Genomic DNA, 14,667 nt, shown 5'->3' with positions numbered 1-14,667 from the left:
TTTGTCTTCTTGTCATTTCATTTTTGTTGAACAAAAGACTAACAGTTAAGCCAAAAGATCAGGTTTGTTATCAGGTTTGAATTAGGCACATTTAAGTCACCATGGGAATAATCCTGTGGAGAAAAAGCACCACGCAGCAGAAATACTTTCCTACAAGTAAAAGTCCTACATTTAAAATAATACTTAAGTGCAAAAGTACACACATCAGATAGTATACTTAAGATACAAAATAATCTGATATATTTATTTTTATAAAAGCACAATTTCTACTTTGTTGTTGAAAGCGGGGCAAACTAATTACATTTTATACTGCTAGCTTTAGAATTATATTTAGTTAACATTTTAAAATAATGTCTAGAGTAACTGGTAAGACATGAAATAAGTGAAGTAAGAAGTTTGGAACCACTGGACTAAAATAAGGAAATGCTAAAGAAGTTAAATCAGTTCCAATTCAAACAACTAAAATGCAGCTTACACATTGATGCAACAGCATTCAAACCTCACGTCATAATAACATGTCATGGATAACATACTCTTTACTACTTATAGTTAATTTTGCTTATACTCTATATACACACCTAAGCTTTTAGAAAACAATATTTGTACTTTTACTAAGGAAATTATCACCACAAGGGGGCTCAACTGTATTATAAGTGAATACATCTTATCCACAAACTGCAAAGTTATGAACCTTCACATTAACCAAATAACAGCTTATTCAACAGAATGTTATAAAAATCAAAGACAAAGAAACATTTTCTTTTGAGAAAATAATTTATTTTGGAACACAATAACCATATTTCCTCACATAAGTAGATCACACACACCACTGGTTTTCTTCCACAAAAACACCCAGTGTTCAATATGAGAGTACGTCACGCCGTGTGACTGTTCGCCCCGTCTTCTCCTGCGCGTCACGTCCCTTAACAAACTCTAAGCATCAAAATGTTTGTAAATGTTAAACTAAAATTGAACAACGGTTACTGTTGGTTAACTTACTGTGGGCTCTCATCCACTTGGGCTGATACGGTTTCAAATAATAATTTAAAAAACAACATCTTCAAAAGAACACAACACTGAGTAATGTTCATCCAAGACGCAACTTTTGGATTCATCGACATTTAAAGTATATTTGAATTCTCTCAATTCTCCAGTTCCCAAACACGAGCCCACAATGTTTAATAAAAAGAAAACAAAACAAGACGCTTGAAGCCCCGAGGCCAAGTTAAATACACAGGAGCACGTTCTCAAATCTACACAGTAAAACATTTCAGATCCCACTCAGAGAAGATCAGAATTTGACACTATATCAGGTCACCTTGAATTGATAAGACAATCCCTCCTGGTTATTGCCTTTGTTTTTCCACACCTGTTCCCTCAAATATTATAATATACACTATGTTTATATATTTCTTTAGCTTCTTTTGTAATTGTTAAAGTGAAGAAGTTTTGGTTTTTATCAATCAGAGCGGTGACAGTATACATCGACCGTATGTTTACTCAACACACTCACTCTGATGCATTTGCACAAACGAAGAAAAATAGTCATAAAAAGAGTACAAAATACAAAGAAATACATCCAAATAATACATCCAAACCTGCATTTTTGTGCAAAGTTGGGGGGGAGGCAAACGTCCTAAAAAAGAACACAAATGGCTCTCACTGCATAAGCTGCGTTTGTGCTGGTGTCATTAATATTCATCGGATTCTTATTAAGAGCCAGAAAAAACCCAAACCACAGCTGGTTCTGTTGAAACGAGAGCTGAACAGGACAATAATCTCACGGCGGATGAATCACAGGGTGTTAGCTGTGTTAGTTTGGTCTCCCGGACAACAGGCGGCTGCAGGGATTTGTAGTTTGAACGGTGCAAGATGAGCAACAACAAAAAAAAAAGGATGGTGGCTGAGACAGACGACAGTGTTTCTGATCTACATTTAAGATGCAAACACTTAAAAGGACATCAGGTATCTGCCAGTAGGTCACTAGTTGAATATGATTTTGGTTTGGTAGGATGTCATAAAAACCTTTTGCCAAATCTGAATGAAAGTTGGGGAAAAGGAGAACTATATGTACCGAGGAAGAACCAGTTAGTCGCATTATTTCATTTTCCCTTTCATGTAAGATTCCCTTCTCGTTATCAATATGCTTATAACGTAGTGTTACTACTTCTTCAGGCTGCAGACCGACTGCTCTCATGTTAAAGGTTGCGGTGCACCGATCTGAAATGTGAGCACATGGAACCGGATCGGTGCTTCGTATTAGCAGATAGAGTTCAGAGGGATTCGATTCTGATCGGTTAATCCCAAAGTCAGCATTAGTGACATTAAAAAGTGTGTAGTTGGCGGCATTGAGTGGCGTGGCTGCAATCCAATGGAATTAGTCGGTTCTGGGCGACAGCAGGAACACAGCAGGGGGCCACGTGGCGGTCCCGTTGTGAACTGTAGGTATGAAGGCTCATTATAAAGGTGGGGAAAACGCCTAAAATCGAAATATTATATGTGAATATCATATTGCATTTCTGCTAATAATTCCCCCACAAACAAAACACTGTTGCTCTACAGCTTGGGCTTCCCAGATGGGAGCTTAACTTGAAATACACACAAATAAACAACAAATTAAGAGATTGTCTTCGAGCCAAAGAACAACCGCTTTGATTACTGCTGGTTGTTTACTACAGAACCCGAATTACTATTTCCCAGGTCAAAAGTCCAAACGTTGTGAGTAACGGACACAAAGAGGAATATGAAGCGCTACTTTCAAACGCGTTGAAACCAACATCTTATAAGAGAAAACTTTGACCTTAAAAGCTTTACAAGATGTGCTGCTTTCAATCACGGTCTGTCCCTTTGTTGTTCAAACCGTCCATCTGTCTCATCACAGTGTTCAAATGACTTGGCTGGACTTTGCCTTGGAAGAAGCTCCCTAAGCCCTTAAACAAGGTTTGCAAAATAATCTGGATTAGATGCAGGTTGTGTAAAGTCCACAGATCAACATTATTGCATGATTTCATAGAGACGCGTTTCAGATCGATATCAACAAACGTTCCGTCACAATGAAAGTGAAGCGGAAAAGCTCATCAAAGCAACAAACCCCCCCAAAATAAAGTCTGTCACTACTGACACGTCGTTTTCACCATCTAAATCAAACAATACAACAATCACTTTTAGAGTTACCAGTAGTACGAACAATCTACTAAATAAAACATTTGGTTTAGCGTCGTCGGCCCTCCTACTCATCGCACCTCCCAGCGCAGATGTTCTCACTCACACTGAACTTTCTGCCCAACAGGCCCAATCGGCCCGCGCCACAGAATCACCGGCCGGGAAACACAAAAGGGCACCGACAAAGAGTGCAGGACGAGAAGGATATCGCGGGTCTCGGGCCGGACCCGCAGCTGATCAAAGGCAGACGAAAGAGTAAGAGGGCTCAAGAGACGACACGGGGAACCACGAGTCACCTAACGGTCCGTTATCATCCTCGCTCCCTACAGGCCGTCCTCTCGGTCACGAGGGGAGCTAAAACCGTCAACAATCTCCTTACACGCACTTTGGCTAGTGGGGAGAAAAGTGAACAATGAACACAGAAAGAAAGACAAGATTGTGTCACACAGGATAAAGTGCACTGAATCAAAGTGATGAAATGCGACGGTGGGAATGTGCATGGCACGTCTGCAATGAGCAGGTGCCAAGGGGCTGTGATGAGCTGGAAATAATGCGTCGAATCCCACCATTATACTTAACACTTTTCTAATGTACATTGTCTACAAAAGAAATTAAATCAACAGCCCACCCAAAACAGTACGGACAATAGAACACGGCAGGAAATCGGATCACAAACTACCAAAACAAAGACAACACGCTCCGTCGCGGGTCTTTAACTCTCGGCGCGTACACGCGCACACACACACACACACAATCACGCGCGCACACATAACAAAGACGCAGTGTTGGTTAAGACAGCAGACTAGGCTACATGGCCTTGGCGGTGACGAGCAGTGAGCTTCCCACAGGTGCATTAAATGGGCACCGACTGCAGCACGACCCTTCATTGCGGTAACAGGAAGCTCCTTGTGTGCTGTGGAGTTTTCACGAAACTGAAGCGGTTCTCTCACTTTGCTCTTTAACGCCAACTTGACTTCATCTCGTCGTATTGGGTCGAACCCCGCCAAGGGTCATTGTTGTGTGCATGAAAAGAAACAAAATGTCCCTGCCCTGAAGTCAAAGTCTCAAACGGAAATGAGCACAAAGGCAGTTAGTTGTTGTTTTTTTGTCCCCCCCCCCCACACACACACTGTGAGGGGATCGCGACCACAGAGGGGAACTGAGGAGAAGGAGCGGGGACGTGTTCGACCGGGATGTGTGGGGCTCGGGGGGGCGGTGAGTAGCACCAGAGTAGAAGGCAGAGAAGAGAGAGCAGTTTAAGGTTCAGTCCAGGTGTCTCCTCAGTGCGGAGGCAGGTAGGTCGGGAGACGGGAGGGGGGCGGGGGGGGGGGGGGCAGGGGGGAAGGTGGGGGTTGGAAGAGGGTGAGCGGGAAGAGGAAGAGTGAGACAGGCGCAAAGGTTCAGAGGTTTTTTACGCTTTTTCCTCCGCGCAGGAGCTCGGACTCAGGTGGCTGCTTTGGCACGGCGGCTTCTGTTTCTCCCACTGGCACATGGCGTTGGCGTAGCCCACAATCACTTTGTCCATCCAGGTGAGGGGCTGGGGGAAGAGCACGGCGCCCTCGAAGAAGCCCAGGTGGCCTCCGTGTAGCGTCAGGGAAAAGATGACGTTGGGCTTCTTTGCTGAGGGACGACACAACAGCGCACAGTGATTAGGCGCCTGGCGCGACACCATGTGGGTGCGCCGGTGGAACTTTGTGGGCTTGTTGCAGATAGTGAGGGTGTGTTTGCACGGTCAAAACAGATAGAGGGGTGACTCGACTTCCGGCAGGTACTGTGAGGCAGCACGGTTACAGGTGAAGGTTTGAACCGATCAATAAGTTACTAAACATTCTCTAATGGGCACCGTGTATGTCAATGACAAAAAATATATATATAAATATATTTTACAAAGATCTCAGTGGTGGAGACCCCTGTCGGTCTCATGGCCGAATGGGAGCAAATCCCTGCAGCCATGAGAAGCTCCATATCCACATGTTCAGGTGTAATATGCACGTCCATTTCAGCGGTGTTTTTCTACAAGGTCGAATTTGTTCGTATTTATTTGATTTAATCCAGAGTAAACAAACCCTAGCCTTGGGGCAGGTCACCTCCATACTGCGGTCAAAACGCTTTATTCGCATGAACGAATGCGCATGAACCTTTGCAGACTGCTGAAGTGGACAACCAGGCGCAGCGAGAGGAGCGGCCGGAATCTCTTCATTCTCCGCCTCCTATCTGGGGCAGTGCAGTAGCCTGGTGCGGTTGACTTGTGGTTAAGATCCCAGTGGGGCTTTCGCACTATTCTTCAGTGCTCGTCCAGACCCGGAGACACTGCCCCAGACAGCGCTGAGGGACAGGTTGAGACAGAAGGTTCTGGAGACCAGCTCGAACTAAACGAGGAGACGTTTAAGCCTTTGAGACAAACGTGTACGCACATCAAGGTGCAGAAAGAACTGTCTTTAATGTAGAAAACTTGTTGGCTCTTTAGACTTCATCGTACATTGGGACACATCAATGCCGTTTATGGAAAATCATAAGGAGACTAAAGCATTTAAAATCAAATATCACGGCCTTAACAGAACCCTGTTAACTGTCATCGTCAAATGTATTCATTCCCCAGTAATTACAGCAGGTGTATTTCTGCTTCGTCCCTCCCTGCCAGACTCACGTCTGAGTCACTGTGCATTTTAGAGCAAAGGGCAGCCGATCCTTATTTCAGCCTGTGTTGCTCTCTAGAGTCCCATGTACTTCCAGTCCGGACTTATACACCCCACTAACTCCACCCACTCACCCCAAATAACTGCCCCCAACACACACACACACACACACAATTTCCCCTTTCCTAAAATAGTTTACGGGGCCAGGAAGTTTAAATATGGTACAGGCTGAGGAGACGGAAGGAGCCTCTTCATGTCGGTAAATGACGAAGACACATAACATTCACAATTTATTCCAGGAGAGGAACCATTATTGTTGGGAACCTGTGGAAGAATCTAACTCCCTTTAAACAGAGAGGTAGAGGGATAATGTGTGTGTGTGTGTGTGTGTGTGTGTGTGTGTGTGTGTGTGTGTGTGTGTGTGTGTGTGTGTGTGTGTGTGTGTGTGTGTGTGTGTGTGTGTGTGTGTGTGTGTGTGTGTGTGAGAGACATTACTCAGAGTTGACCTCTGTGCCACAACTTGTTCAAGCCAATCGTTCTGCCATCCAAAGAGGTCAAAGTTCCCTCTGGACAACAGAGTCTCCCTCAAGGTCATTCGTTTTAAGCAAATAAATGGGCAGCAAAAGATCCCCGGGATCCGATTTAGGACCTAGAGGACCTAGATTTTAGTACTAGGGGGGCACGTGGTTAAAGTTTTGTACTGCTGCTGAGGCACGTTCAGTTAATTACCTGCCAGTGCGCGAGGGATTGTGAGCAGTGAGTCATGAACCAGAGGGTCATCTGCAGAGTTCACTAGCAGCAGGGGCACGTTTACCTGGAACAAAAACAGTCATGCATTTTAAAAATGCGACAACAAAAAGAAAAAAGGAATCAATAGAGATGTGTAATGCGAGTTGAGGGGCAAAGTTCTTACGTTCTGGATGTAATTTACACAACTCTCCTTCTCGTAGTACTCCTTGAGAGAGCTGTGGCCGTGGAATTTTCTGTTGAAACAAACAGGAAGCGTCATTAAATAATCCCACTGAAAAAAAAAACATTCTCACCATTGACAAGTGAATGAACTTTAGTGGAAGACTCAAAAGTTTCAAATCATTTGCCCTCCACATACCTCATGATGTTGTCGTCAATCTGCATGAGGGATGTCGCCGTGTACAGACGGCCGAGATCTAGTTCTTTTGCTTTGATCGGGTTTCCCCCGAAAAGACTGTGCCTGTAACACACAAACATTATTCATCACACATTTGTAGGAATCACCACCGAGGGAGTGAGCAGTGAATTACTCAACTACGAGTGCAAAGAAAATCAATGGCTGAACCTTGTGTTTTTATTTGTTTTTAAGTGATATTAATAGAAATGAAGAAAGAAAGGAGAAGGAAACAGGATGTAATGGCGTCCAACCAATATCTCCAGTTCCGCTGCTCGTCGGAACAACACCCGCGAATTGTGACACTATTGGTTACAACGTTATCTTATTGCTTAAGTGATACCAGTATTGATAGTTATCAGTCTCCATTTGGAATTTTGACAACGTTTAGAAATGTGAGAAACTTTACATTACAGTGACATTGGTGAGATTCAGATGACCGTTTTTTTTTGCAAACATCAATAATAAACACATGGATATAAGTTTGCAGGAATGAAAAACTATTGGAGGTAGTAACTAAAATGTGCGATACCTGTGAGAGAGGATGATTTTCTTCATGTTGTCAGCCATGAGAAAGTTATAGAAACGCCTGAACTGGTCCCACTGTAGGAATGTTTCCTGTGCCCTGAGATAAAAGACAAACACACAGGAAGTCAGCTTTGTGCAGACTGCCTGCATTCCAAAGAACACACCACACGCGCTGTGTAATCCACGGGACAAAGAGCCTAGCGGAGAGAAGCAATGGTGGTGTCCACCATTAGCATGCAGCTCATCGACACGCACATAATCAAACACCGCAAGGAAGGACACTTAACAAATAACCGACCAACAGAGAGAAAGCTTATTTTCCTTTAAGCATTTCCTTCGCATTTGTGGTCGGATACGTCGATTAAAATAATAAGAGGGTATGCATTCGTAACCACACATTATTTGTGCATAAGAGGAGCAGCCACAGCGCTCGAGGAACGCTGACAGAGCGGCTTCGGTTTCAACACTGATTTAAAAGCAGAGCATTCATTAGAAAGGGAACCAATTAACAAAAGGTTGCTCTCTACGACGCACACCCTTTCCCCACTGCAGGCATCAAAAGTAACAAACCCGGCCTGTCAGGCCTGCCAAAAGGCGCTGGCTGCATGTAGGTGCAGGTGTGGATCTAACACCCACACACACACACTAGTGGTGCAAAAACAACCCCCAGTAAACATTGGTTTGTTCTGCGTTGTTCACCGATGTGCACCGAATGTGTACTCTGGACATGACGTTCAGTGAAGGGGATTTAGGCAAAGAAGCAGGATGCAGAATAAACAGCCTGAAAACACAAAAACCTTCCGCGCAGGAACGTTATGGTAAGTAATTTCTGGAGAACTGTGGGAGACTGGGCTGGATGACTGGATGAAACGGCGTGCAGCAGGCTGACGCCCTTCACAACGCATTCAAAATGTTCTAAATGACAGTTTTAGAAAAGACACGCTGTGTAACTGAAGCTCAAAGTAAATAAAACGGCTAAATGACAAAAAAGCTGTAGAGGAGCATAGACTGGTAGACTAAATTTTGCCACCACGACTCATTTCGTGTTATTGTGCCGAGCCTCATTTATATTTAGAAATGCGTGTGTCGCAGAAAGGGTGCTTTGATGATGCGAAGCCTTTTAATCATAGGAGGAGAGGGAAAACAACCCACCTGAGAGCGCTGTACCCCTGACACACGCTGACACAACACAGCACTCGCTCCTGGTTCATCCGGTTCTCGCCCAGGAACTTACAAACAATGTTTCCTCCCAGACTGAAGCCCACCACCATCAGCTGGGTCTGCGGATACATCCGCTTGATGTAGCCGACCATGGCCGCAAACTCCCACGTGCACCCTGTGAGGGAAACGGTTACAAATCAATACGCACGTTTTTTCCCGCTGCTCAGCAGTTCCAAGCGAAGGTGCCTTTAACTCAGCAGTAGATGTACGTCTCTTTCAGACCTCTGAAATAAGCCGAGGCCTTAAATCTCTTTATGAAGGAGCTGTATGTTCACTCTTCACCTTTAAGCTTTTACCTTAATATTATATATATATATATATATATTGTTTTACATCTTCTTAATACTCAGATTGTCCCTTTATTCCATCTGACAAGCAAGTTTATCTTTCCTTGACACTCCTGAGTGAGTCAGCTGGTTGGCCTCACCGTAAGTAAACATGCGCGGAGAGGTCAGCTCGATGTTGGGAAGAGCTCCCAGGTGGTTCAGCACAGAACAGCGGTAGCCGTCCTTCTGGGCGTGATCCACAAAGGTTCGGATGTAATGCTTCTCGCTATGGTTGCCGATACCAGGGCATATCACCATGGTGATGTCATCTGGTCAAACAGAAAGATGGAATCAGAGCGACGTGAGCCAGACAACAGATTATTACATTTAAAAAGGAACATAGCAGCTCCACAAACAAAACAAAGGCAAAGTCTTCAAAGTAGAAAAACAATTACAAAAGGACAAGAAGAGATTACGATATACAAATATGTGAGATTGCTCTGTGTAGTAAAAGTATCACCTCCTGTTCTATGGTCCCCTTGTGGCTCAAAGAGGTCAAAGGTCGCAGTGGCCCCGTCCTGCATGGGTAGGAACTTCCTGACACCACTTGGGTGAGGAGAGCTCACCCGGCCAAGTTTACCATACAGCGCCGTCTGGAGGTGACCGCTTTTTCCCCACAGCAGGGGAGGAATGTACCTGGGAAACACACAATTAGATTTGAGGTATAAATACGAGCTCATTTTGTTATTGCACTCGATAAAAGCATACGGTTACTGTCCTGAAATATAATCAACACGATCTCATCCTCAGCAGATGCATTTGCATCGGTGGTTCATGGCACACATGTGACCATCCTGGTACATTGCTTTTGCATTACAAAGGCACATTTCTGTAGCAGCTTTCAGAAGATTGCTTCATGCTCCCAACGTCAGTCTGTTGCTATGCGAGTGCTGTGTAAGTTACACTTCTAACTGGATGCAAGAAGAAGACCAACAAGCAGCAACGGATTCTGTGACATCAATAATTACACAAAACCTTTCAACCTCAGGTTGCCTCATCTCTTGCTGTGCCTCACACCAATTGGAGCTGTCAATCAAAGAGCAGTAAGACTTCCATTTGGTAAAAGACTAATCACTTCCAGCATGCGCCACAATTTGAGGATTAACCTGAGTTTTCTGGAAGGTCCTCTGCAGGTTTAATCTATGAAGGGATGACCTCGTTGTTGTAATGTGGATAGGATAAGCACAGCGCCAGGTTAGCAGAGTCCAATGTTATGCACCACCCGCCCTGTCTAATGTCTAATATACTTTGGCAATAAATGTTCCGGATTCCAGATTCCCAGACAACTTTAAATGCAAAACTCCTCTTCATCAATATAGTTTGAAAAAAAACAACAACAATTAGGCCAAAATACTCAAAACATAGTTCCACTTATTGGTGAAAGATATGCAGCTTGTGTTCTACTGATCATTGACAATTGTTATTGATGTGTTGTTGTTTCATTTTTAGTCTTTTTATGATTGATTATGGTGAGGTTTTTGTTAGAATTTCAGTCTGCCTTTTTGAAGCGGTGAAGAAGAGGGATGTGTGATGTTTTTTCTTTAGATCTAATAGGCAACGGAAATAGAAACAGGTGCAGTACTGTGGTTTGATCTCAAGGCCACTTTAAAGTCCAGAAGCAATAGTCACAGGCCTTTAAAAGTAACATGCTGCGAAGTACCAAAAGCTACCGGTAAATATTAAGATAAATGGCTGTTCCTAATTATGTGCTTCTCTAAATAGAATTGAAAGAGCTTAATTGCTCCTTTTTTTGTTACCGTTTGACCATTACCAGATTAAACAAAAGGCAGAATAACTATTGGCTGATTGTCTCATCACAGCTGCTATAACATAAAAGGTCAAATGTAAGTCACCTAGTTTCAAACCACTAGTCTTTCTTTGACAATTTAAACTACTGAAGGGAAGTAAGTTCCTGTAGCTGAAAAGAAAATCAAGCCAACAACAAGATGTTCTTTAAGAGAAAGTTGTTTGTTCCCGATCAACATCTGTGTGAGCCAGCGTTCACTTACCCAAACAAACAAAAATTCTGTTAATCTCACAACACCCGTCCTATGTGTTCCACTGCGGAATTGATCTTTGTTACACAACACACCAGGGTCGCAAACGTGACTCCTAAAAAACACAGAGACACAACGCGGGTGATGCAGACGGCAACTTATCTATTTGTGGACATTTCTGTAAGCAAAATATGGAGGTTCAAGAGGGAACGACAACAAGCCAGTTGCAAGCGTAAACATCCGCGCGGCCTTACGATTCACCGACACCGGACAGATGGAGCGCCAAGCGGCTCCGTAACACGTCGGTTATGTAAGCGGGCACCCGTGATGAAGCCTTGAACAGAGCCGCCCCGCAGAGCTGGAAGTAGTGAGACACCAGCAGACCACAGGACATGGACAGCGATGCTCCTCCAGGGAAAACAATCAAGTGGACTGTTTGCTGGCAGGCGGAGGGTTTATCCCAACACACAGGACGTTAGAGACCAGCTGTTAACCCAGTTTAGCGCACACAAGGAAGCCTGTCTGCCTCTGCCTCAACAACCACTGGTTTGCATCAGTTTTTATAAACCTAGATATAATATTGAAATGAAAGTAGGCGTCGGAGTTGCCTGACAGGGAGACTTGCATCTTCATAAATGCAAATGCGCGTGCCCTGCAGTAAACGAGTCTATATTTGTTAGTGTGACGACCCATTCTACCTTTGGGATAATCCCGAAAATAGAGCCTGGTGTTTAATTCATGACGGTAGCTGACGGTAACGCCAGAAGTCTCTGGTAAAAAGAAAAACACTCGGGAAAACTAATGACAGATGGGACCACCGCCAGGCCAACTGCTACCTCCGCTCACAGCCACAGATGGCTGGCGAGCGGTGCCGTCTCCATGGAAACGCGTTTGAGCGACAGACAGAGCGCCGAGAACGTAACTCACTCTTTGGTCAGCTGAGGGCAGGACTTGAGGAGGAAGCGGTTCAGGGCGGTGTCCTGGTACGTGAGGTCCGGCGGTGCAGTGGGGCTCTTGAGGTTCAAGCAGCGGACGAGGATGTAGAGCACCGTGGCGACCGCCGCCAGCTTCACGCCGTCGAACATTGCTGGCAGCTCTGGAGAGATGGTGTGCACCTCGGACTCGTGGATGCTCATGATTATTCTGGGAAAAAAAAAGACACAACAGTGTTCGACACTTAATGCAGTGCTTTCTCGTGTGAAACACAATTTTAGAGGTAAATACATGAACAAATATGCAGCTGAAGAATTGAGAGATGCATTTTAAAAATAGGTTTTATTCAGCCTTTCATTATTTAAATATTAACTTGAGAATACCAATTATTATTGTGAGCAAAAACATGATTCTGCCTGACCTAAATATTCCTCCTGGTGCCGAAACCGCAACAGATTCTGAGTGAATATGGAGAGCGGCTGGTTCAGATAAAGCACATTCTCTTATTTAATAAACTCGCCTTAATTACATTACAGCTTACGGAGTGTCCGAAGGAGGTCTCACAACATCAATTCAAATAAATCTGCCACACTACACAAATTTGTTCAATTCTAATGCACCAACATAGTTATACCTTAACATATTATATATTTTTTTATTTTCAAAGCATTAAGGGAAGTAATCACACGGCTGTGACAAAACAGGTGTCAAGTTCTCAGAAAGGCCACCACAAAAAAAGGGAAGTTGAGTTACAGGATTCCATACAAATACGAAGGATTCAAATGACGTAGCTAAATACTATTAACATATAAACAAACTGTGTGGCTTCAAACGTTAAATACCACATAATGTTACACAACAAAATAGAACGTTTTTGTACTGTAACTTACGTTTTATGTTGAAGTTATCCTCCAAAAAATAACTCTGGTTTGAAAACGTGAAGCGGTGAAGTCACAGTGACACGGTGAGACCTAAACACAAACACGGGGGATGAGATGGACTTTCGACCACAGTAATTAAACCATATCACCTTCCACGTCTCCCTAAATTATGACGCCTCGACTGCTTTATACTTATTCCATGTTCTTGTCAATAAAAAAGGAGTGGTCTCTGTAACGGATCCACGTGAGCACCACCTGTTAGCAGGTCTCCAACCGAACGCGGGGGCCAGAATTATCCGCCTCGCGCATCTGTCTGGAAGAGACAAAGTGGGTTTATTACGACCCACGCGGAGTGTCCCTCCCACCCCTCACATGGGACCCGACGAGGCGTCAGATCAGCCGGCTTTTTTTAACATTTAAGCTCCATTGTCACGAGTCACAACAACAACAACAACAACAAGCCGGAGAGGACTTTTATACAGACTGGCGGCCAGCTGACACAGCGAAGAGAGGCGTATAAATAGGCTACTTTCTGTAGAAAGAGATGGAATATTAAAAAATAAAGAAAGAGGGAGAAATTAACCTGTACGTTTGCGTTACGTTTGGCTGAGAGCAGGCCAACAATCGCCGCCGCATCTTCTCTCGCCCTACTGGTCCGGAAAATGAAAACCGTGTCGCCGTGTGGACGAGTTGGCCGGTCAGCCTGAATATTTGGCGCAGTAACTTCACAATAAGGGACGGGTGGAAAGCAGCAGCGTTAGCCCCATTTTTCCGTCTTAATCGCCGGTGGTATTTCCTATTTTAACAGGCAGAGGATGACGGGGGTCATTAACGGTGGTGCATAACGGCCGTTTAAATACCGCTATCGATCTTATCAAGTAAGCTAAGCTAGCTAGCATCATCTGAGCATTAACGTTAACGGAAGAAGCATCTCTAACAAAACCTGCTCACCGCCTTTTGAGTTGAGGAATTACTGCGCTCCCTGCTGCTCAAACGCGACGGGCTTATTCCTTTCTGGACTCTCGCAGCATGTCGTTTGTTTGTGATGGTCCGCTTGGCTTTAATCCACAGCGTTAGCTCCTGGGTGTGTAGTACGCACTCTAATTCACAGAGCCGACGGCAGCCACTCGGTCCGAAGCAGCAACTGCGGCTCTCTCACAGCGACTCACTCATTGGTCAGAAAGGGACGATGACGTAGCGCTCGTGGAACTTTTCCACGCCCCTTATCTGTGAGACATTACAATGTCATTTATATCATCGTTTGTGGTGTTTGGTCATTGAGTATCCATTTTCATGACCCTTTCATACTGTACGTTTTATATTCATGGAAATCACAAGGGGTCACAAACATTAAATTTTAAATCAATTCCTGAACGTGACAGCAGCGTGAGCACGAACCTGTTACATAATAATCACGCTGATCTCAATATACTGGTATGCACCAGCAGACACTAGTATGACCTGTTGCCTTACCTGATGTGTTAGGATAGGATTTTTATATGCATTTGTTTTTCCTAAGTAGTTGGCGAGGGTTAAATGCGGAGTTTTCCCACGGGGATCGAATTAAACCGACAGGACTATTTTTTTTACAGTCAACGTTATACGCTTTTGTCCCAACTCTTCTCTATCGATATAGTTTATGAGCAATATACCATTTCAGATTTATTTCAGATTCATGTTGACGAAACGGAATGAAGTGCACGAAGCCTGTGGCTAATGAGGGTTTTCTTTTGCTTTTAAAATATAAAGAAATTCATAAAATGCAACAAAATAAAAATGGTTTAATTGAACATGAAGCTTTTTTTCCAATTTGTAAGAATGACTGAAAATACAAGGCAC

The 14,667-nt window shown here is 44.0% G+C and overlaps 1 protein-coding gene across 5 annotated transcripts; it reads right to left on the bottom strand.

Moving 5' to 3' along the window:
* Nucleotides 1–755: 755 nt before the first annotated feature.
* On the bottom strand, nt 756–14,055 carry LOC120831504 (monoacylglycerol lipase ABHD2). Of its 5 annotated transcripts, XM_040197001.2 has the most exons (13): nt 13,780–14,055; nt 13,412–13,624; nt 13,084–13,141; nt 12,838–12,918; nt 11,942–12,157; nt 9,478–9,653; nt 9,119–9,286; nt 8,623–8,806; nt 7,475–7,567; nt 6,907–7,008; nt 6,712–6,781; nt 6,528–6,612; nt 756–4,782 (listed from the first exon to the last, which is right to left on the bottom strand). In XM_040197001.2, the coding sequence occupies exons 5-13, from the start codon at nt 12,148–12,150 to the stop codon at nt 4,574–4,576; spliced, it is 1,296 nt and encodes a 431-aa protein (XP_040052935.1). In that variant the 5' UTR covers nt 12,151–12,157; nt 12,838–12,918; nt 13,084–13,141; nt 13,412–13,624; nt 13,780–14,055; the 3' UTR covers nt 756–4,573. The 5 variants fall into 5 exon arrangements, with proteins under 5 accessions (XP_040052935.1, XP_040052952.1, XP_040052944.1 ...); XM_040197018.2 differs by lacking the exon at nt 13,084–13,141; XM_040197010.2 differs by lacking the exon at nt 13,412–13,624 and having other exon boundaries at nt 13,780–14,044.
* Between the last annotated feature and the right edge of the window lie 612 nt (nt 14,056–14,667).

This window comes from Gasterosteus aculeatus, chromosome 12, assembly GCF_964276395.1.
Source record: "Gasterosteus aculeatus chromosome 12, fGasAcu3.hap1.1, whole genome shotgun sequence".
NCBI classification, from domain to species: domain Eukaryota; kingdom Metazoa; phylum Chordata; class Actinopteri; order Perciformes; family Gasterosteidae; genus Gasterosteus; species Gasterosteus aculeatus.
Note: the sequence above shows the minus strand (reverse complement) of the source record. Positions and strands in the feature narration are given on the sequence as shown.

What these genes read in the sequence shown, in the direction of transcription:
- LOC120831504 (XM_040197001.2), bottom strand. Translation starts at nt 12,150, where the DNA reads ATGAGCATCCACGAGTCCGAGGTGCACACCATCTCTCCAGAGCTGCCA. An exon ending in TGCCCTCAGCTGACCAAAGA is followed by an intron (nt 9,654 to 11,941) that starts GTGAGTTACGTT and finishes TGTGTTTCCCAG; the next exon opens with GTACATTCCTCCCCTGCTGT. An exon ending in AATCCCTCGCGCACTGGCAG is followed by an intron (nt 4,783 to 6,527) that starts GTAATTAACTGA and finishes GTCGTCCCTCAG; the next exon opens with CAAAGAAGCCCAACGTCATC.